Below are 22,925 nucleotides of genomic sequence, written 5' to 3'. Positions count from 1 at the left end.
CCTACATCTCCCCTCTTATGCCCCAATATGCCTCGTTATCAAGGAATGGAGGATTTTCTAGCCACTTGCGAAGAGGAGATGCACCGTTCTTTCCATGAAGGTGAGGACGCCATCGTTACTTTCTCTCAGGTTGGCGAACGCACCTTCCAGAGAAACTTTCTAGACTCCGTACATAAGATCTTGAGATCCTGGAAAAGCTACGATTATGAGTCTCACACTCTTCAATTCACGATGGCTGAGTCTCCCGAACACGCTCATGCTGCAACTACATTCAGCGACATGGTTGCTCGGTGGCGGCCACAATCAACACGACGTGTTCTGCTTAGTTCAGGTGCATGCCCATTTGAGACATCGCAAGAGACCAGGACCGGCAAGCCCAAGGCAAGGAAACCTGATGGTTCCTGGCACCCTAGAACTCAATTTCCGGGACCTCCGAGTGTTGTTCTAGAGTGCGCGAAGTCTGAATCACGACGTGAACTGATGACGAGCGTTAAGTTTTGGCTCCATGAAGCCCGAAGCCAGGGTCTTGAAGTCGAGGTGGTTGTCACAATTCAAGTCAAGCCCTTGAGCGTGGACCTTGAAAAATGGAAATTCGACAGAAAAAGGGACTATCGCTGTGAAGGAAAGATGACTGTTAAGAGAGCAAACTTAACTTCCACTTCGGACTCACTTCAGGTCTCTGGGGCATCTTTCCAGCTCACCTTCCAGGAGCTCACCAGGATGAAACCGCAGAGAAATCACGATTGCTCTAACCTCTGCATAAATCGACGAGATGCAGGATCCATTGCTCAGGCGATCTGGATCTTATAAGCTTCTCGGCCCCTGGCGAAGGCGGTGAGCAGGCCCGGGGACACGCTAATCCCCAAGAGGCAAGCAACAGCCCAGCGCGAGAGACCAGCTGTTTGTTCGCCGAAGTTCACGGTGACACCACGGCATCTCGCCCGCTCGAGATGCTCGATTCCACCATGTCCGATCCTCTCCCGATCGCCATTGACCCCGTGGCGTTGGTGACCACGGAATGCATCACAGTCACCTCGTCCATGCGGAAGCACGCCCGCTGGGCGCACTCCTCCGTCTCCGCCATCCTGGGGGGCAACGGAGGGTCTCGTGTTTACGAGCGAGATACCTCGGCGCCTCCCAGCCCGCGCAAAAGTGGGCAGTCGCTCCGTTCCGAAGACGACCATGCTTTGGCCAATCGATGGGGCCTCCGGGGCAAGAAAGGGAAGAGCATGCAGGATAACCCGTTGATTTCGGCCTTCACCCGCCTGCGGAGCGATCTCAAGGGCTGCAAAGACATCAGGACCTTCGATACCCCGGCTCTTCTCCATCCGTTTCTCCAGGTCATCCGCTCCTCGTCGACCTCAGCCGCCATCACCTCTCTCGCCTTGGTCGCCATCACCAAGTTCTTCTCCTACAACATTATCAACCGAGACTCTCCTCGACTATCCATGGCAATGCAGCTCCTCTCGGCGGCCATCACACACTGCCGATTCGAAGCGAGTGACTCGGCCGCAGATGAAATCGTCCTTCTTCGAATCTTGAAATTGATGGAGGGCATGCTCTCCCGGCCAGAGGGAGGATTGCTTGGGGACGAGAGTGTTTGTGAGATGATGGAGACAGGCTTAAGCATGTGTTGCCAGGTTCGCTTGTCAGAGGTCCTACGGAGATCTGCTGAAATGTCCATGGTGAACATGTGCCAGGTCATCTTCATGCGGTTGTCTCATCTCGATCAAGAATTACCTTCGGGACAGACCCCATTCACAGAGGAGAGTGTGAAGAAGGACGCGGCGAACTTGAAGATGGACCCGTCCGTGAACGGCGATACTGTGACATCACAACACCAATCCGTGATGAGCTCAGATACGGCCGCCCCCGAACGAGACAGCACGAGCCGCGAAGGATCCTCCGAACAGGCGGGTACCGGGGTTGCTGCCACCGCCCCACCCAGCCCACACGATGATGATGCCGATGAGGAGGTTCAGCCGTATTCATTAGCCTCAATCCGAGAGCTGTTCCGAGTCTTGATCGACCTTCTGGACCCTCACAACCGGCAACATACCGATACTATGAGGGTGATGGCTCTTCGCATCATCGATGTTGCCCTCGAGGTGGCTGGTCCATCTATCGCTCGGCATCCCAGTCTAGCTGCCTTAGCCAAAGACGACCTCTGTCGCTATCTATTCCAATTGGTTCGCTCAGAACAATTGGCGATTTTAACGGGGTCTCTCAGAGTTGCTGGTACCCTGCTATCGACATGTCGGCCTGTGTTGAAGCTACAACAGGAGCTCTACCTCTCATATTTAGTAGCATGCCTTCACCCTCGCGTGGAGATTCCGCGTGAAGCTGGAATTGACCCTTCTCTATATGAGGGCGTACCGCAAGCCCCAAAATTGGTAAAACAACCATCATCGCAGACAAACAGTGGCCGATCAACACCAGTTCCCGTTAAAGATCGACAAAAGCTCGGACTTGAGGGCGGCTCACGAAAGCCCGAGGCTCGTGAGGCGATGGTGGAAAGTATCGGAGTCCTCTCCCGGATTCCTAGCTTCATGGTTGAACTTTTTGTCAACTATGATTGTGAGGTGGATCGAGCCGATCTATGTGAGGACATGATTGGACTGCTTTCTCGCAATGCGTTCCCCGACTCTGCAACTTGGAGCACCACAAATGTGCCTCCGCTGTGTCTAGATGCTCTTCTTGGTTATGTACAATTCATTTACGACCGACTGGATGATGACCCAGTACAAGGAGACTATCCGCCACAGGAGCGCCTTCGCAGTCAACGCAAAACAAAAAAAATTATCATCAAAGGAGCGCAAATGTTTAACGAGAACCCGAAGGCGGGGATTGCCTGGCTTGCAGAACATGGTGTCATTGAAGATGCGAACAATCCTGTACTGGTTGCTCGTTTCTTAAAGGGAACTGGACGACTGTCAAAGAAGGTCCTTGGAGATTTTATCTCTAAGCGAGATAATGAAGAGTTACTGGGAGCCTTCGTTGATCTTCTTGATTTCTCGGGGAGAAGCGTCGTCGAAGCACTCCGAGAGCTGCTCAGTTCATTCCGATTACCTGGTGAATCGCCTCTTATCGAGCGAATTGTTACAACCTTTGCTGAGCATTACATGGAGAAAGCTAAGCCTGAAGGAATTGCCGACAAAGACGCGCTATACATTCTGACTTATGCTATTATCATGCTGAATACGGAACTTTATAATCCTAACGTCAAGTCGCAAAACCGCATGTCGTTCCCGGCTTTTGCCAGAAACCTCCGGGGAGTTAATTCAGGCGGTGATTTTGCTGAAGATTTCCTCCAGGACATATACGATTCCATCAAGGAGAACGAGATCATTCTGCCTGATGAGCATGAGAATAAGCATGCTTTCGACTATGCTTGGAAGGAGCTCTTGCTCAAGTCTTCCTCTACCGGTGAAATGGTGGTGGGTGAGACCAATGTGTACGACGCGGAGATGTTCGAAGCGACATGGAAGCCGGTGGTCGCAACCCTTTCTTATGTTTTTATGTCCGCCTCTGACGACGCTGTGTATTCTCGCGTTGTCAATGGATTCGACCAATGTGCTCAAATCGCCGCTCGCTACGGATTGACTGAGGCATTTGATCGCATTGTCTCCTCTCTTTCGTCTATCAGTACTTTGGCAACAAGCAAACCCCCAAGCACAGCGCTCAACACAGAGGTTCAGGCTGGTAAGAAGAGTGTGATGGTGAGCGAACTGGCTGTGAAGTTTGGAAGAGATTTCAGAGCCCAATTGGCCACTGTCGTGCTATTCCGAGTATTGGCGGGTAATGAATCTACTCCAAAGCAGGGGTGGGACCAAATCATACGAATTCTCAGCAATCTGTTCATCAACTCATTAATTCCGCCATTCGACTCACAAATGACTGCCGAACTGGATATCTCCCCAATTCCGCTCCAGCCTCCGTCTCAGGTTGTCGATCGAGATGGACGGAACAACGAAACCGGACTGCTCTCTGCATTCACTTCCTATCTTTCAAGCTATGCCGCCGATGACCCACCTGAGCCTTCCGACGAGGAGCTTGACAATACTTTGTGCACGGTAGACTGTGTGACCGCATGCTCAATCCCCGAAATATTGGCTAACATGAAGTGAGTGTCTTCTGAAATTGAGAAACCGCAACTTTTTTTATTAACCACCCCCAAGAACCCTGCCTTTGTCGTCCTTGGAAAAGCTTGTGGACGCGTTGTTATCTCAACTTCCCGAGGATAACGCACCTGCTGTCATTGTTGTAAAACCGGAACGCCCTATTCCAGTATCAAGACCTTCAAGCGCCCGAGTCGACCCTGATCAGCCTAAATACGATCCCTCAATGATCTTCCTTTTAGAGTTGGCGACCATCCTCACTCTCCGTGATGAAAAGACTCTGGGAGCTCTTGGTGAGACTTTGGCGACGACGCTCCAAACATTGGTGCGCGACGCCAAGAACCTCCACCCCTTGACCGTATCTCGCATTGTGTCTTACTTGTTCAACCTGCTACGTCTGAGTCATGTATGTGCCATAAATTCCTTCCTATCTTGAATTTTTCTCGTCTAACTTATATTCAGGACCAGCATTTTATGAGAGTACCTGTCGTCCTTCATGCCATATCCGGGTACGATCAAGATATCTTGGAGACTGTTGCTGTTCCTACAGTGAAGGGGCTGGCCCGTTGCATTGCACACACCGGTCGATTAAGAAATGAGATCACAATTTCCCCCGACTTCTGGTCAATTCTTCAACGACTGCACCAACATGAGGAGGCTGCACCCCTAGTGTTTGGGTTGCTTCAAAGTATTGTGGATTCTATGCCCGACATTGTGACAGGCGACAACTATGAATTTGCTGTTGCACTTGCGAATGACTTTATCAGCGCCGGGCACATCGGCTCCATTGATGAGCGCCAGAGGGATACTCATGCCCGTCGGACAAAGGGAGTCAAGCAGTCCAAACTCAGGTAAGGTAGCTCTTCTCCTTTGAGGATGTTAAGATGCTAACAATCCCACAGCGAGAACCAGATCGTCACTCGTGGCATCAAGTCGATTGGGCTGATCTACCATTTAACTGGCCGCGTGCCTTTGCTCATCAGGCAGTCTCACCTGGAAGAGCGTGAAGGTTTGCCTCCTATATTATCCATACATGCCTCAGCAGATTTTTGACAGTTCAAATCATAGCCTGGTCTGCCTACTGGTCTCCCATTTTCGAGTCTCTACGTGGTCAGTGCACGAACCCATGTCGCGACATTCGACACCATGCCATTTCGACATTGCAACGATCTCTACTTTCCGCTGAGCTGATCTCTGGCGATGACAAGGAGTGGGCCACCATTTTCGATGAGGTGCTTTTCCCGCTGATTCTGCGCCTTCTGAAACCTGAGGTCTATCATTCTGATCCCATTGGCATGGGTGAAACTCGAGTCCAAGCTGCGACCTTGGTCTGCAAAATCTTCTTGCGCTTCCTTGATCAGCTGCCAAACCGGGAAGGCATGCTTCCTCTTTGGCTTCAGATTTTGGATATTCTCGACCGAATGATGAACAGCGGTCAGAGCGATAGCCTGGAAGAGGCAATCCCTGAAAGCTTGAAAAACATTCTTCTTGTCATGGCAGATGGTGGCTACCTGGTACCTCCGTCTCAGGATTCGAGTAAGGAAGAGATGTGGCTCGAGACTCGCAAGCGCCTTGGGCGCTTCGTGCCTGATCTTTTTGCGGAGGTTTTCCCTGACACTGTGAATGAAAAAGAAAAATCTCAGCCGGGCTCTGCTATTCCATCTCCTCCCAAGCCCGCGAGTGATGCTGGGAAAGAGAGCGAGGAAGTTGTGCCCTCGTCAAGTGTTGGTTCAGGAGATGCACCGGCAGCCGACCAAGCAGGTAGTCAACCTACACCCGAGACTGCGCCCTGATTTGAGCCCAAGCCGGTCTTGTGATCATCTAGGGTGTGCGCCCTAAATTTCATCTGCCTTTACCCTGTTGCATTTACATCTAGAAGAGCGTTGGGATTGCAGCAGCTTTGGAATTGTTCCCTTTTCGATCCTCTTGCAACTTTGCCTCATCTTACTGTGTAGTTAGAGCGTGTTTTTCACTCCTGGCACTCGGTCATAATAAAAGATAGTCTTCTATTCTCTTCCGACTACAGCCTCTGACCACAGGTCCTCGGAGACAGAAAAGGGGACCAACTCAATGTTGTCTACCTGCACATCCAATCAAGTGAACGACGTAGCTGGACCCTCTGGTCTGACTGCCGTGGGCACAACTGTAGGGCCTTATGGTCGATAATTGAGCGAAGTACAACCGCCGTATACCGGATTCAACCGGCCCAAAGAGCCTCGAAGGCAACACGAAGGCAGCGATAATCGGAGAAAACCTGCCACTTTTGAATCCTATTGGGAGCTCTGGAAAGCCCATGTTTGTTTGAATCGTGATAAGCTTGCACAACATGACCCTCCACTCTGTCTTTCCGTTCGAAATTCACAATGTCTCCAACCGGCGAGTAAAGCTTGTCCCCTTTAACCCCAACCTGCATGGCCGTACATTCTTCCGCTTATCCTCGTCTCACCCCGAGTTGTATGCACATATGCCTATGGGACCCTGGGGCTCCGAAGATGAATTTAAATCCGAGTTCTACGAAACCCCCCGGACAATATTCTGTCGTTTGCAAATCCGGGGTCGTTCGCATTTGCGATTATTGACAAATCGGGCATGTCCTCGATGGACGACCCGGACGGCGAACTCACGGGCACGATCAGTTTCGTGCGGACCTCAAAGACTCATCTGAGCACCGAGATTGGCTTTATTGTTATTTTGCCGCCCTATCAGCGCACCTATGTGGCGATGAGTGCCGTGGGGCTTGCTCTGCAATATGCTCTGGAGGCACCAGAGAACGGCGGTCTGGGATTGCGCAGGGTTCATTGGCGAACCAGCACGACAAACGTCGCGAGCGCCAAACTTGCAGAGAAGATGGGATTTGAACAGATTGGGATTGTCTCTTGGCATATGCGATTCGTCAAGGGAAAGAACAAGGGGAAGGTTGGAAATGGTAAAGACTTGCCCCCGGGAAGCGACCCTCAGGATCTATGGAGGGATACCATCGACTATAGTCTTTCGTGGGATCGGTGGGAGACCTTCGCCAGGGAAGAAGTACAGAAGCAGATGCTTTGATGGCCCTCCTCCCTATCTCTGTCCTATCTCAGTCTCCTTGAAGTACAATAAGCCCTATTTTTTCAGACTACCAAAGCCTCAACTTTTAATTTCCAGTTCCCTCAAGATCATGCTTTTCAATCCCCGACTAAGGAATGTGGCCGAGTATAACCGAACTCTAATTTTCCCAAAATGATGGTAAAAGGCCCCCATTTCACGATCGTCGCTCATTACCCGTCAATCTGACTCAGAGTGTGTTCACAAGTGGGATGCCTGAACTGCATTTATTTAGTTTTATGGATCCGCCCTGTGTCCGCGTGCGTTCTGGGGTTTGAATGAAGTTCTTGTTTTTTAAATCCTCTGCACAAACTAAGATACTACTTCTGGATATTACTCTACGGTCGAAAATGAAGCACATCCAATTTCAAGGTGGACATGGTCTTTTCCACTGACGAGCGCCCTCCCGAGCAACTGGACTGACACGCCCCGCATTCGGGGCTTAGATTACCTCGCCGCCGGTCAGATCGTTTTCGACTGGGCTGATAGCTATGACAAAAAGGTAGGCATCTCAAATTTCACAGCAAGACGTTGCCATTCGGCTAACCTGAGAAAGGACTGGGACCGACTTCGCGGTATTTTAGCGCCCAGCTTGATGGTACCTCAATCCATTCACGTCGAGCCATCCAAAGTAAATCGGCACTAACATTGCAACTGGCAGGTGGACTACAGTATTGTTGGGCTCCAGCTTTTTCCGGACATGAAAAGCGAAGATTTCATTACCCTCATGAGCTCACCACATTTCCTAGGCGATCCCCTCGTCCGCACGCAGCACTTGCTCGGCGCGGCCAAGTACGAGTACGTATCGGAGTATGAGATCGTGGCCACTCATCAAGTCCGCGCGGCCCATCAGCGCTACGTTGACCTTGAGCACACCAAAGTAGCCTATCAGGGTTACGGCAATGGTAGTGTCAAGCATTGGTACAAGAAGATTGACGGGGTCTGGAAGCTGTCTGGAATCCTCCCCGAGATGTATTGGACGGAAGGCGATTTCTCCAAGATCTTCGTCAACCCATCGGTTGCCTAATAAGCGTCGTTTTGGCGGCCACGGTATTCAAAGCTCGGAGGATGTTTCTGCTCGGCCACTGAACGAGAAAAGCAGGCTCTTTGATTTTCATATTACTCCTATTGGTTGGGCCTGATTCACAGACAAGTTTGCCCTCTTCCCGGTTCTTTATTTAGCTCAGAAAATGGGATTCACTATATGGAATGATAGAATTGTGATGTAGTGTCTCACAAAAGGCCTTCCTTAGGTCTGGTACTAGCACACAAGAAATCAAACCAGCGTAGGTGTAGAGAACATTGAGTAGAATGCGATCCGAATTGGTGGTTTATAAAACAGGAAAAGGCCTTGGCATAGGCAAAAAACGCAAGCAGTATGCAGTGCAGAGATGGTGGAAATGAATTCATTCTTGAGCACACTGAGCCCAAGTTAACAAAAGAAACAGAATTTGAGTCAGTCAGGGAAACAGAGTGCGCAGTGACACCAAGAAGAAAAAGGAAACTGAAATGAGATGCTTGGCAAGGATACTTATACGAGAAGATAAGAGAAAAAAAATCATAGGCACACAGTTAATGAAGATGAAAAGACAAGGAGCATCCGATCCAGAACAAACAAAAGATCGATCTTTGCTTATTTTTCAACGGAAATAAGCAACCTCCGCCCAGCACCCATCCTAATCGTCCATATCGTCATCAAGATCGATAGCGTCAGGATTGGCAGGGGCCGCAGGAGGTGCTTGTCCAGCCGGCGGGGGTCGATTACCTCCCTCAGGACCAGTGCTGGCAGCAACAAAGCCCACAGGAGCGCGTGCTTCACGTTCGAGAGCAGCCATGGCATCTGCACGGTCGGTGTCCTTGTCCTCATCCTGCTCACCCTCCTGGATACGTTGTTGGGAGCGGGCAATAGCTTGCGAAGCAATGAAGTTGACATCAGTGCTGCGAAAGTGTTAGTTAACAGTTACTGGGGCTAAGACAGAGAGGAAAAACATACTTGTACTGAGCCTGGACACTTCTCTTGATGCGGAGCATCTCCTTGAAAGTATCCTCATTTCCATGTTGGACCTCGAAAGCCTCCCATTTCTGCCAGAAGGGAGCATTTGTCCGGGGGTCACAGAATTGAGAAGCATGACCATAGATTGCACGGGCACGGTCAATTTCGCCAAGTCGACGTTCCATCTCAGCGAACTTGAGGCACATCTCTTTAGCCTCCTGGTCCGGCAGGGCTGCGATTGCACGCTCATAGATCGGTCTTGTCGAGGTGAGGCCGAAGTTAGAGGCGGATTTGGTGATGTAGAATTCGAACATCTCAAAGCGGTCCTCGTCAGAGACAGCACGGGTGGCACGCTCATAAATACGCATCGCATGTCGTGCAAGGCCCCGTTCCTCCTCCAAATTACCGTACATCAAGTACAGCGGCTTGGCGAACTTTGGAGGGCATTCGTCCAAGGCTTGTTCGAAGAGGTCTCGAAGACGCTCAATGCCAATCTTACGATCAACAGCCTTCGTCAAATACAAATTCCAAAGCTCGAATGCGACCGGGTAACTGAACAAATCTAGGCCACGCTCATACACCTTGAAGGAATCCTCGAAGTATTTGTTTTCCTCAAGAAGATTTGCGAAATTGACAACCGTTTGTGGCGTCGCGATACGCAGCTCGAAGATCCGTTCATAGACCTTCCTTGTATCCTCCAGCGACGAAACACTCTCGACGAGGTCGACATAAAAACTCCAGAGCTTCCAGCTTTTATGCACCCGCTGTTGCGGTGACAGACTCTCATCGAAATAATCCACCGTGGACTTCTTCGGGGCCTGCGTCGCCTTGGCCATAATGCCAACAGCTCTGTCGAAATTCTCTGCTCGAAGCTCCATCTCTGCCCACTCGCACCATGTCTCAGCAAGCTCGGCGACGGACTTGAATGGAACTTTAACAGCTTTATCAAAAATTACTCGGGCAGTCTCCAGATCTCCGCCATTCTCGTAGAGTTTGGCGTAGTTGACCCATAGTTCGGAGAATTTTCCATGAGCTTTCTTAGGGTTGATTGCCGCAATAGCAGCTGTGTAAGTACCGACGGCCTCTTGCTTGTTGTCACCCCATAGCGCTACTCTCTTTTCCCACTCAATGACATTATGCGGGTTTTGTCGCAGAAGAACATCATTGACGAGGAACGGTCGGCGATCCATCAACTGTTCGAAGCGCAACATGCGTAGATCAAGATCAAAATCGGCTTCTTCGTCAAGCTTGCCCTTCTCTGAGCGAACAGCTGCCGCTTCCATCAAGCTGCCAATGATGGACTCTTCAAACTCGACGTATGAGTCAAAAATAAGGGTGAAATCACGAACCGTCATGACAGTGGTGATGCCCTCTTCGAAAACATCCCGGGCCTTCTCGAAGTTGGCCTTCGTGATCCAGTAAGTCGCAAGACCAGCCCAGAGTTTACCTCGCTGGTCCGCAAAACGATCAATTCCACTTCGAAGAATGGCATCAACATTAATACCAACTTGTGGGCCTGTTTCGATCTTCTTGGCTTTGGAGACCAACAAATCAACCATCTCAGTCCACAGCTGGAAATTACTTTTGCCGTTCTTAGACTGGAACCGCGGGTTGTCAAGGATTTCCATGAAGACCTTCACTGCCTCTGTATACTGTCCCATCTCAATGAGCAGCTCAATGTACTCTTCCGCATTTTCTGGGTGTATTTGCATATAACGTGCCCAGATTTTGACGGCGGTTTGTCCCGACGCGGACCGGGCGAAGCCTTTGTAGAGTCTCCAGATCCGATTGTGTTGAGTAACTGGCAAGGCACGCAGGGCGCGATCGAATGTCCTCCGAGTTTGTGTTACCAATGGCTGTTGGAGAAGGAAAGTAAGGTACATCTCCCAGATGCGAGGCATCTTGTTTAGTAAAATCAGAGCTCGCTCGAAGAGAGCATTAACTTTCAAGTACTCTGCACGGTAAACGGCGGGGTTTCGGCCTTTCAGGTGCTTCGTGCGAAACTCAAGGTACTACGGAGAATTCCAGTTAGCCAAAAATCAATCCAGTGAATGCTTTGCAAGGGAGGAAGAACTCACCAGTTTCCACAGCTTGTATGATCGCGGTAATTGGCGGCAGGCACGCTCCATAATCTGTAAATTTGCTTAATTAGATATGGTATTTTGTCGGTTCATAGTGGATATGCGAAACGTACGAAGGCTTGTTCATAGAGCGTACCATGCTGTTGCTTGAATTCGATGTAGGCAAGCCATGGCTTGACACTACTGGCATCTCGCAACAAGTCTTGTTCATATACCGTATCTTGGTCATTCTGTGGAAATAATGAGAGTCAGCGCCGAATTCCAAGGAATCTTCAGAAAGCACTTACGATCAAATAGAGATCCGGCCCGGACGCAGATGTTCGATCCATCTGTGCGTGCTGCCGGTGTGATCTCGGGGGCAAAAGTGTCCCTGGCATTGCGCCACTCCTTTCGAGCGGGATCTGGTCACCAGGTTAACAATTCAGCATGGAACTATGGCGTGGACGGGTGTCGCAGTCGGCGCGTCGTACCTGTCGATGAAACTGCGACGAAGTCGTCTGTTTGTCACGTGATCAATCCCGCATCGAGTGGGCGGTGGAGCTTTATCGGCGGCGTCATATCGAAGTGGCCGTATCTGAGTTGATCGTCTACGCCCAGAATTCCAAGCTGCCGTAATGTCGGGTGCAGTAGTGAGTTCTGCATTAAAGCTCACTAGTACTCCTGCTAATTTTCGATCTATGATAGGGCCGAGAGCCAGTCTTCCCGACTCGCCAGTCGTTGGGATTGATGAAGAGCAAGCTGAAGGGGGCAGAGACCGGCCACAGCTTGCTGAAGAGGAAGAGTGAAGCTTTGACAAAGTATGAACTTTGAGTTGCCCTCAACTTGGTCATATCGACTAACATTTTGTGACTTCCATTAGGCGTTTTCGAGGTACGCTCATTCCTCTACTCAACCACGACCTCCCCACGTCGCATATCAACTAACCGTAGCCGCCAGAGATCACACGTCGCATCGATGAAGCCAAGCAGAAGATGGGCCGGGTCATGCAAATTGCCGCATTCTCTTTGGCCGAAGTGAGCTACGCTGTCGGAGGAGATATTGGGTATCAGGTTCAGGAATCGGCTAAGCAAGCTCGCTTCCGCGTGCGGGCCAAGCACGAGAACGTCTCCGGTGTCTTTCTACCCCAGTTTGAAAGCTACACACAGGATGGAGTTAATGACTTTGCCTTGACTGGTCTGGGCAAAGGTGGTCAGCAAATCCAGCGATGCCGAGAGACATACGCGCGGGCCGTGGAGACATTGGTGGAGCTGGCCAGTCTACAGGTATGGCGCTTTGAAGCATCTGGGTACAAACTTGGCCTAAACTGTTATAGACTGCATTCTTGATTCTCGACGAAGTCATCAAAGTCGTCAACCGACGAGGTAAGTCCCGGAATAATAGGGTCAATGGATGTGTTTACTAACATGTTTGTTTAGTTAACGCAATGTAAGACTGACGCCTTCTATTGGTAAAAAGAGCACTAGGGTCACTAATCCGTTTTCCTGACAGTGAGCATGTCATCATCCCTCGAACTGAAAACACTATCAAATGTACGTTCTCTCAATGTCCCCCAATTTGTGCCATTGCTAAGCAGCCACGCAGACATCAACTCGGAACTTGACGAACTCGATCGTGAGGAATTCTACCGTCTCAAGAAGGTCTCCGGCAAGAAGCAAAGAGATAACGCGGCTGCTGACGCTGAGATCCTTGCTGCTCGGCAAAAGGCCGCTGAGGAGGAAGAGAAGAATGGGACTCCTGTCCCTGAGGAGCCCGAGAGTGCTGATGTACTGGGTGAGCAAGAGGATGCTGATGTCATTTTCTAAGGTCTTTTCTTTCCTCAACTTTTTATCAGATCTGTCCTCGCATTATTTTTTGGATATTTGTACTACTTTTCTTTTTTCCTTTGATTTCAAGACCGTTCTTCACGTGGCCTGATCTCAAGGTTTTAATTTCCGGAAATATATACTTGACGCCATTGGACGCACTTACAACCAGTAACTTTCCATTGCAGGAGCAACTTCTATCACGATAAGATACTGTAGTCTCCTAGTAACAAGGAACACACATGCGAGAAGAAGACCATCCACAAACGCCAAGAACAATAAGACAGGGATATTTTGAGGTCGTGTGCACCCCGGCAACAACTACTGTCTTTGATACGTAACGCGAATCGGCTTGTTCTGCTCGCCCATCGCCATACCAGAGGTTGCCTCTTTCGCGCTGATCGCACCGGACTCGCTCTCGTACTCGACGAAGGCAATCCCCTTGCGACCCGGAACCAATCTGACTTCCTGGAATCCTTCGAACCGACTAAAGACTGCCGACAGACCTTCTTGCGTCGCGTCATCGGGCAGATCCCGCAAGAAAAGAATCTTGTTGGGCGGGAGATACTCGTCTGGCACAACGGCAGCAGTAGTACCAGAGGTAGGCTTAAGACCGGCGCCCTTGGTAGTCTTAGCCGGGCGCGCAGTATCGGCCGGAGCAGCGGGGCGCTTGAGTTTCTTCTGGGCCTCGAGGGCATCGTGAGCTTGTTTGCGCTCTATGGGAAATGAATTTGTTCGTTAGCCAATTCCGGAAGACAAAAATGGTTGGGTTCAAAAGAAAGAAAGATATCCAGCAACATACCCTTCTCCGCTAACCGCCTCCGTTTATGAGCCTCTAGCTCGTCATTTCCACTCTCACGAAGAACTGTCGCATCGCTTCTGGTCTTTGCATAGTCCAACACCATTGGTTTGTCAAAAAGATCAAACCCGTTCACTTCTTCAATGGCGCGGGTTGCGGCTTCAACGCTATCGTAGACAATAAAAGCCTGGCCCTTCGCTTTCAAATTGGTCTTCGCAACTATCTCGACCACATTTCCGAATTCTGAGAAGATCTCCTCAAGAGCCACCTTGAGCTGTTCAACCTTGATGCGCTCCTCCAAATTCCGGACCTATCAAGCCAGATGTCAGTCTTCGGCTGGCGCGGGGATCGGAGAACGAGGGTATAAGAGGGGGGACTTAGGGCGTACATAGACCCTGTGAAGCCAGGTTAGTGATCAGCGAAAGAAAGAAGCAGAGGAATTAGGGCCACTCACGTATGGTTTGGCGGAAGGCCGCCTGCAGATATGCCCGCGGTCGCCATGGTTGCGACAGTTGGAGCTCTGGCAGCTGAGCGAAGGTTCAGCTCTGAATGAGTTGCGGCACAGGTGGAATCCGGCAAGACAAAATTGGGGTTTTATGGTTTATGAAACACTTTTTTGCTGATATTTACATCAACTAGCATCATTGGTCTAGTGGTAGAATTCGTCGTTGCCATCGACGAGGCCCGTGTTCGATTCACGGATGATGCATTCTTTTTTATTGAGTGTTATATAGATTTGTTTCCCCAACACCCAGCTGGTTCCTCGCATTGGATGCTCTTTTTCCTTATCTTGTCTTTTCATATCATATCCGTTGGCCAATTTTTATTGCATTAGATGATTGAATTCGAACTGGCATATTTCTTGTGACAGAGTCAGAAGATGTAAAAGGTGATCATATAAAGTTATCTTCTAAACTAGCTAAGAAGGTGTCATAGGGTCAGGTGACCTGGCTTGGAGGGTAACATTTCCTCTTTATTAAGTATCCAGTCATTATCAACTATTTTAAGTTGGGGATAGCAGAACACCTCGCAGTTCTTCCATCTTTTCCTTTAATTGCTTTGGTTGTGCCGACCAGTCCTCATATTTGATATCATCTAAGTCGGTTATGACAAAAAGATAGTCGGCGGCCGTCGCTCGAACCTAAAATACATTAGTGATGTCTTAGGAGAGATTTCGAGAAACGAACATACCCTTGGGAACGAATGCAGCAGCAACGAAGTAAGCTTCTTCAGAGTATCTTCTCTGACAGATTCCAGTTTCGATAATGCTGCATAAACTTTGACAGCGGCTTCCAAACGAGGAATATTAGAAGATCGGAAGTGGGCCTTCTGAACCAATTTGAAGACTGCTTTAAAGATGGCATCTTGTCCGTCCGGGCAGGAGACTGCGTAGCTATCTATCAAAAACGCAAGGAGATCGATTATGGGAATAACAAAGCGATCATCTTGAAGATCTTCTTCCATTATTGCAGACAAATCCTGCAACATGATGACTAGGACTGCGTGGCGTTCGCTGGCTTCATGGGCATTGAGAAACTGAATCAGAGCGGACCGAGAGGCACGGATGAGACCATCTGTACCCGCAATTGCTGAAGTGGAAAAGCCTTTGAGTAATGGCCTCCGTAGCCATTCAATGGAATAAAGAGTGAGAATTTGGGCGAAATATTCCTGTGACGAGACATGGCTGAAATGTTGGAATTGACTATTTGCAGTTAGCGCTAATGAAGATAGAAAAACAACAGTCTATTGTTACCTTTGCATTGAAGGAAAATCATTCGGCCCAGATTCCCAGTAGCTCTGGAGACAAAGCCATGCCTGCAGTCTAACTTTGTCCAGCTTCTCAGCAGCAAGTCGACAAAGACAAGCAACCAAATTTCGGGTTGTTGAGGCGTTTAACGTTGATTTAGAGTCAGCATTCAAAAGAATTTCTGCCGCCTTGATTGCTTCGATTCGAATGTGAGATCCGATGTCGCCTCGCCTATCTGTGGTGTAATCTTTGAGAAAACCAAGCAAGCTATGTGAGATTGTGCTCGTGACAGCTATAGTATCTTTAGTCTATGCCTTTGTGTTCCGTGCTCTTGGACATAACGTACCTGTATACGGCAATACGCTCGTGGACAAGCATCTCACAGCAGATACTCGCTTTTCAATAAGTTCATCTTTTTCTGAACAACGAAGTAACTCAGCTATAATGCCCTCTTGCATATCTTCTCGCCCCTCAAGCTGTTTGAATACAGCCCCAAGGGCTAAAATATGACCACGACCACTCGGAAGTTTTGACGAAGTACGCAGATGAGAAATCCACGCCTGTACCGTTTCTTTTTGTTTTGATAGAGAGAGAAGTGGGAATACTGTAGACAGCGCTGTCGACGAAGTTTCAATGGATATATTGTCACCTCGAGACACGCAGAGTGAAAGAATTCGGAGAATGCGATCAAGCAATGTCTCAGATGGAGGTTCAAGCTGCGTCAAGGTAATGGATCGAGCAAGTGACGATATTAAACAAGCCGATGCCTCTGCTGTCAGCTCAGGGCGGGAGTTTTGTAGAGTCAGATCGCGATCTGTTGGACCTGATGGAGAACCCAAAATATCCCATAGCCTGGTTACCATTGAAGAGACTTCTTTTCCTTCGGAAGTTTCTCGGCTCTCTCGTGTGACTCTAAACTCGTTTGTGTAGGTATTAACAGTGGCAGAAATAGCCATAAAACATCCATGGCGCGATTCAACATCATTTCGCGGGATACGAGGGAGCTTGCGCAACAGCCTTTCCAATACCACTTTTATGGTCTTGAAGCTTTCCTGTACGCTCAATATGCCTATTGCGTTAGCGGCCTGCCTTCTTGATGCGACATCTTGAGATCCAATTCCCCGCCAGTACATCAGAGCCTCCACGAGTGGACTCCAATAGGTAGAATCAAGAGCGGCAGTGGACTTGGCCACGTCTGTCATCGCGCGGGAACGAAGTGCAACAGCATGGTAGTCAACAACCTGTACGAGGGAAATTCCTTCAGCGATGGTATTTGGATGACGACCAATCAATTCTTGCAAGGCAGCTGAGGCACCCCGGCGAATATTTCCAGAGGGATCAACACAAGCAGAGCAAACGAGCTCGACGGCTAATTTTTGCAGAACCCCAATTTGTGCAGTGCCGGTAATCTGAACAATTGTCTGCTGCTGCAAGGCCTGGAGTTCACTGGTTGTATATTTCCGGGAAAGTGCCCAAATACCGAAGCAGGCGGCATCCCTGACACCGGTTCCAACTGAAGTACCTGTTGATGACCTTTGCTCGAAAGCAAGACCTGAAACAAGAGACTGCAGAATATCTGGAAGTTGCTCCGTCGGCGGTGCTCGGCGAAATAGTAGGTGGGATAGTGTTAGCATTAGACCTTGCCATCTTTGGGCATCAACGGCACTCAAGTTGCGCTTGAGTGTTTGATAACCAAAATTTCGCGCCTCGAGAGGTGTCAATAGAGTACCATCGTCTTTTTCAAACAGTATGTTCTCCCCCAAGGACCCAATGACCGCTTCGATCACCTCGGTGCCCATGTCTGGTTCTAGCCTCAGGGTAATAATGCTCAATGCCTTGCTTGCAGCGAATCTCACAGGCGTCTCTTTGTCCGCTAAAGAAACCAGAAGATGATCAATGGCATCCTCTAGGATAGTAGAAAGCTGGTCATCCGTGATACTGTTATTTCCTCTATCACTCAAAGATAGCGCCATGACTGTGACATTGCGAAGAATTTTGACGACAATCTTTCTGGCTATTGCAGACGAGTAGATAGTTGCAGATACTCCAGACGTTCCTTGGGTAACACGAATAGTTTGATCAAAGATACTTCTTAGCAGCGGTGCGAGATCGTCCAGTTGGCCAGATCCAGCCAAGCGTGCAATGAAAGAGAGGATGCCAATACAAGCATAGAGACTAGGTTCCTCGGATTTTTCAATGGGCTTCAAGTTAGTAAAAGCCCAGTTTGTCAAGCTATTGAGGAGTCCAAGAGCTTGCATGTCTCCTCGTAGAGCGAGTCGGGCCAGTAGAGCGTTGGCCGCTTCCCGCTCTTTCCCTGAGACAGCGATATAGTGTAGCCCCAACGAAAGAAGAGATTTCGCCACTCCAGGGGTCTGTTCGGGAATCGCACCCAATTTGCCCAGATTATTATACGGGACTGGAATGTCGCCAGATGAAAGCGAGGACAGGTCGAATGGGGCTAGAAGCAGGTGTGAGAGCCAGACTAACATCACGTAACGCTCTTCCCACAGTAAGCTCTGCGTTACATGCCCCGATAGATATTCTGTGGGGTCTGCCGGGTTGATTGTGTCCCATTCAATAAAAGCTCGGAGCATAGAATCAAGGTATTTTGGCTCATTGTTCAAGAAGCGGCTAATGACTTTGACACCTCGTATCTTGCAGAAGGTATAGAGTAGCCTGCAGATAGCCCTTGGAAGTGGATATAATGCAGTATTTTGGCTAGTTTTCGCCACATTCGATCCATACTGGCCCCGATGCTGGGTCAGATATGCCAGGAACGCATCCACCAAAATAGGCAAAATCTTCTGCAGATGCGGATCTAGAAGCTGGGGCCATTCTTGAAAGGGTTCAAGCTTCGAAAATTGTAAGTATTGATATTTTGGTATTTAGTAATTTCAGTGCGAACGATCGGTCTGCTTACAAGAGTAACAAGCTTCTCGGTTTTGGACACTTGAGCCCATTTACGTGGGGCACGGAGAGGGGTTCCATTTTGCGACCTCCACAATAACAATGGTAAATTGGCTGAGAATTCTGATACTAAATCACTGGATTGCCGCTGGAGTTTCAAGTCTTCGTCCTCACCGGCATCCATTGTGGCTTGTCGAGATTGGCAATGGTTTTATCCTGAAGGCGCTGGGAAAAGCGTCAATAGCGGGACCGGTCATGTGACATCAGGATATCCAACAATGGCCATCGGCTCACGTATCATCTTCAACAAGAAAGTTTGAAGATTGGGATATTTGAGACTGCTTTAAATATAGCCTACCTGAATCGTAGAATAATCTACTCAGATTGGAGGCCAGGTTGTTCTATTGGATATACGATCTGGTCATGAGTAAATTCAATATACGTATACTGTTACCCTCCAAGCCGGGTCACCTGACCCGGTGGCACCTTCTTAGCTAGTTTAGAGGATAACTGAATATGATCACCTTTATATCTCCTAACTCTATCACAAATTAGTAGCAGACCCTTGCTTCCACTATCTAAGGGCGTCCTCCGGGTTTCGCTTCTATCACTTTTGCTTATCCAACCTCTAGTTTATCTCCTCAAGTCTTGAGCAGCCTTTAAACTATCCCTTTTATAACCACTGCAGTGGGGAAAAGACCGACGAAGGGTGATCTCTGATTAGAGCACATATTTCCTAGCACACAGTCTTTACAGGATATAGCTTCGCATCTCCGATAGGGAGAGAATCAACTTTCACACTCTCTTCGCTTCATCTACTTCTGCTTTCCCTTTTGGGAAGCTTCCTCCATTGTGGTGTGTGGTGGTTTGTTGGTCTATTCGCCGACCTATCTTATCCTACCTGCATTCTCAGGCTTGCCGTAGAGCGCCCTGGTTCACTATATAGGTGCTAGGTACTAATAAGCTAATCGGGCTATTCGACTAGCGCTACTAAGCTACCCTACCTATACAAGCTAACCGGCTCGCGTCTATATCTATATCTATAGAGAGATAGATATAACTATTATACTTGAATCGAATAAGTAATCCTTAGTCCTTAACCTTCTAAACTATATAGATGTCTAGGCTAAGAAGCTTCTTTATTATACTATTAAGCTCGCCTATTAGTTTACTAATTATAGGGAAGAAGCCTTCCGCTAGTCTTATAACTTTAATCTACTTACCTAGAGCTAAACTAACTATTGTGGTCCAGACGGTAGGTGGAAGTTGCATGATATTAGAAACTAGTAATAATATGGTAGATATAGCAATAAAAAGGCTCTAAATGGCGGCAAAAACCTCCGTATGTGACCAGTAGTATGCTCTGGGTCACACTATCTTAGTTCCTTAATTCTTCTATAGTTATAATATAAGGATACACCTATAACTAGGAGGAATAATTTGTAGTTATCTCCAAGTACTTTATCGACTCCAAAATAGAAGCCGTCCTAGCCCATCTCTGCGCGAAGTTCCTCCGGTATGCTATCGAAAACTCCCAAGTCCGCGATAGCGCATATGCTTCTCTCTATACTATTCTTAAAAGCCTTTCTGAAATTCACAGTACATCCGTATTAGTCGAAGAGTCAGGCGATATATACGGTCATCAATAAAGTGCCTCTAGAGTCTCTAAAGCGCTAGCAGCCTTGAGCATGGTTCATAAATTTAAGCCTAACCTAGAAGCATATAGTTCTCGAAATCTGGTAAGCAGAAGTTTTGAATTAGTATAATATTACTTAAATTAGTAGAGAATAATTAGATAGTTATTAGGATTTAGGATAATATAATACAGGAAAAGTTCTAGATATCATTAGAATAGTATTGTTACGGAGCACACCTAGGCACGTGCTTCCTACGTGGAGCCAAAAAGACCACAATTTTAATGTGCTTGCACATTGACAGCCTAGGACCCAGATACAGTAGCGCATGATAGTGTTTCCCTAATAAGTATATAATAAAGATAGTAGATAATAGCTATATTAATACAGCTAATAATAAGATAATACGTAATATATATTCATAGGTATCTACTATCACGCACTGCTAACTGGTTAACGTAAATAGTACGTATCGTACGTACCTGCTCTAATCTTCGACGATCTGTACTGGCAACCGTACCGTTGCCGAATCGCTGAGGCCGTACACGGACTCGTATCTATAGAGTAGACCGAAGAGGTCGCTCAAATGAAGAGTGCCTAGATGGGTGAAGTAGCTACGAAGTGTTCCTTCTGGTTGTGGGATGTGTCCTTATATTGAACTAAAAAAATATCACAATAGCAAGTTCGAGTGTTAATTTAGTTGACTGTATACTCAAGTAACAATGAAAATTGAACGCGAAGAACTAAGCACATGATGCGGTGATAAATGCCCTTATATACCCAGTCCTTCCTATTGTCCTGACGAGTTCCCATCCTACTGTTAGGATGGTTCCTGTCCTATTGTTGGGATGGGATGTCACGTGTGGGTTTCCCGGCACCCATCCTTGGGGTATAATCCTGGTGTTGGTACATTCGTGGCCGACTCCGGCGTTACACTTGGCGGACTTCGTCCGGTATGTATATCTGCATTTATCTCACATATTGACTGGAAGTAGGTCTAATCACCCTGATGCACAGTGACCAGAATAGAGTATCTTTCCGCTCCAGACCTAGGGCCTCGAAGGTATACCCAAATGCACGTGACCCTCCACGCTAACGCTTAGCTCCCAGGAGCTGGTTAGTCGTTAACGTTCCTTAGGAACTTGAGGCTGTATATTCCGTAACATTATTTGAAAAAGCGCGTAACCATGAAATCCCTTAGATATATCACCTATCTAATGTATCATTAAAGCATCTTTGGCTAATAGTCTTCCATCTATTCTTAGCTCACTAGATCCTTTGTCACCCACGTAAAACTTTATCCAACAATTGGCTTATCTTTGCTTATCATTGGTATTCAAAAGCGCGTAACTATAAAATCCTTTAAATAAATCACTCATATAACCATAATCAACGCATCTTCGGCTAATAGTCTTCCATATATTCTTAGTTCACTAGATCATTAATCACCCACGTAAAATTTTATCCAACACCTAGCTCATCTTTGCTTATTATTGGTATTCAAAAGCGCGTAACTATAAAATCCTCTTAATAAATCACTCATATATTTTCAACTCTCCCAGTGATAGGAGGAAATAGCAGTGATAGATATCTTTATGAAACACTAGGCTATAAGATAGATAAATATATTCACTAGTATTAGTTGAATAGTTAGCAAGTTAGAGAGTCCTCAAAGTATTTAAACTCCGATGAATCTCTTATTTAATTTTCCATTCTCGCAGCAAGCATTCTTCTAGATTTCGTCCACCAGAAAACATCTTCTTACTAAGATACCTTCATCTTAATCAGGTACCTTCATCATGCCCAACACAACAGCGAACAATGACACAGGAGCTACGCCTGTTCGCAACCAGAGCAGCACGAACACCGGCGGAGTCGATGCCGCACGGCTGGCGAGGGAGCTACAGCAGCGAGGCGGGACAGCCTCAACCACCAATGTCAAACCACCGACTCAAAAGAGGCCGAAGGGACCCACTCCGACAGGTGGAAACTAGTTCGCCTTAGGACATTCTAAGTAGGACTAGAAGGAAAGCTCAAGCATATCAATTTTCCAAGGCTACCGCTCACTATGTTCTATTTGTTCCCTATTATCTATTCCCTAGTATATAGAGAAATAGATACACTATGAAGATTCATCACCTCAAGGGAAACTTCATTCCATCTTCTTGCAGCTTCATTGAGTCTGAGAGCAGCGTAGAGAGCTTAGTCGTCACTCGGATAGCCCCCTACAAAAGCTGCGAATTGAACTGCGGTTCCCCACATCCATCGATGGATCACACGGTCAAGGCCCAGCTAATGCTAAAGGGGTCAGGTTTGCGTATAATAAAAGGCATTGGAGGCTGTGTTACGCAGTAGTATAGCGATCCGGAAATAGACATACGATTCTGATCATGAAAGGCAACCATAGCTGCGACGTTCAGAGAGGTTTTTGAGGCTTGCTTACTTTCAATAGTCTGAAGAAGTTTTTCTCCCATAGTGGATTTCAAGCTGAGAATGGCCACGTTGGAGCTTTGGAACTGTTGATGGATCACGGAGCCGACATCGATGCAGTGGATTGTGAAATGATTAACGATACGAGGTCTGAAGAGGCCGGTATATCAATTAAACCACCAAAAAGAAAGCGAGAGGGACACGAATAGATCGCAGAGAAATAATTATCAGGGTGATTTCTCCGACCTCACAGGTTATAGTTTTCTAGTAGCAAGGCAAGGATAGAGATTAAGCTGTAATTTCTCGGCCAGGGTATCAAGTGGCAGCTAA

General features: G+C 47.9%; 8 protein-coding genes across 8 annotated transcripts; 6 read left to right on the top strand and 2 right to left on the bottom strand.

The window, feature by feature from the left end:
- Nucleotides 1–27: 27 nt before the first annotated feature.
- N7462_004662 (uncharacterized protein) lies at nt 28–810 on the top strand (the record flags this gene model as incomplete). Its single annotated transcript, XM_057076388.1, has 1 exon — nt 28–810. The coding sequence occupies one exon, from the start codon at nt 28–30 to the stop codon at nt 808–810; it is 783 nt and encodes a 260-aa protein (XP_056935893.1).
- Nucleotides 811–950: 140 nt separating this feature from the next.
- N7462_004661 (uncharacterized protein) lies at nt 951–5,911 on the top strand (the record flags this gene model as incomplete). The annotated part of the gene is made up of 5 exons (XM_057076387.1): nt 951–4,123; nt 4,179–4,524; nt 4,581–4,969; nt 5,021–5,127; nt 5,187–5,911. 5 exons carry the CDS (start codon nt 951–953, stop codon nt 5,909–5,911), a joined length of 4,740 nt encoding a protein of 1,579 aa, XP_056935892.1.
- A 796-nt stretch (nt 5,912–6,707) lies between these two features.
- N7462_004660 (GNAT family N-acetyltransferase) lies at nt 6,708–7,166 on the top strand (the record flags this gene model as incomplete). The annotated part of the gene is made up of 1 exon (XM_057076386.1): nt 6,708–7,166. The coding sequence occupies one exon, from the start codon at nt 6,708–6,710 to the stop codon at nt 7,164–7,166; it is 459 nt and encodes a 152-aa protein (XP_056935891.1).
- A 736-nt stretch (nt 7,167–7,902) lies between these two features.
- Nucleotides 7,903–8,229, top strand: N7462_004659 (Scytalone dehydratase; the record flags this gene model as incomplete). Its single annotated transcript, XM_057076385.1, has 1 exon — nt 7,903–8,229. The coding sequence occupies one exon, from the start codon at nt 7,903–7,905 to the stop codon at nt 8,227–8,229; it is 327 nt and encodes a 108-aa protein (XP_056935890.1).
- A 649-nt stretch (nt 8,230–8,878) lies between these two features.
- Nucleotides 8,879–11,653, bottom strand: N7462_004658 (mRNA splicing protein SYF1; the record flags this gene model as incomplete). The annotated part of the gene is made up of 5 exons (XM_057076384.1): nt 8,879–9,140; nt 9,196–11,207; nt 11,274–11,327; nt 11,390–11,506; nt 11,564–11,653. The coding sequence occupies 5 exons, from the start codon at nt 11,651–11,653 to the stop codon at nt 8,879–8,881; spliced, it is 2,535 nt and encodes an 844-aa protein (XP_056935889.1).
- A 237-nt stretch (nt 11,654–11,890) lies between these two features.
- N7462_004657 (H(+)-transporting V1 sector ATPase subunit D) lies at nt 11,891–13,078 on the top strand (the record flags this gene model as incomplete). The annotated part of the gene is made up of 8 exons (XM_057076383.1): nt 11,891–11,905; nt 11,961–12,073; nt 12,136–12,146; nt 12,213–12,538; nt 12,589–12,637; nt 12,692–12,701; nt 12,765–12,805; nt 12,858–13,078. The coding sequence occupies 8 exons, from the start codon at nt 11,891–11,893 to the stop codon at nt 13,076–13,078; spliced, it is 786 nt and encodes a 261-aa protein (XP_056935888.1).
- Nucleotides 13,079–13,399: 321 nt separating this feature from the next.
- Nucleotides 13,400–18,715, bottom strand: N7462_004656 (uncharacterized protein; the record flags this gene model as incomplete). The annotated part of the gene is made up of 9 exons (XM_057076382.1): nt 13,400–13,794; nt 13,881–14,187; nt 14,266–14,272; nt 14,332–14,404; nt 14,904–15,018; nt 15,069–15,579; nt 15,631–15,916; nt 15,971–18,476; nt 18,545–18,715. 9 exons carry the CDS (start codon nt 18,713–18,715, stop codon nt 13,400–13,402), a joined length of 4,371 nt encoding a protein of 1,456 aa, XP_056935887.1.
- Nucleotides 18,716–21,964: 3,249 nt separating this feature from the next.
- N7462_004655 (uncharacterized protein) lies at nt 21,965–22,159 on the top strand (the record flags this gene model as incomplete). The annotated part of the gene is made up of 1 exon (XM_057076381.1): nt 21,965–22,159. The coding sequence occupies one exon, from the start codon at nt 21,965–21,967 to the stop codon at nt 22,157–22,159; it is 195 nt and encodes a 64-aa protein (XP_056935886.1).
- Between the last annotated feature and the right edge of the window lie 766 nt (nt 22,160–22,925).

Source organism: Penicillium macrosclerotiorum (assembly GCF_028827735.1).
Source record: "Penicillium macrosclerotiorum strain IBT 26536 chromosome Unknown utg000003l_segment0_segment0, whole genome shotgun sequence".
Taxonomy (NCBI): Eukaryota; Fungi; Ascomycota; class Eurotiomycetes; order Eurotiales; family Aspergillaceae; genus Penicillium; species Penicillium macrosclerotiorum.
The sequence above is the reverse complement of the archived record's forward strand: the minus strand, read 5'-3'. Positions and strand labels throughout refer to the sequence as shown.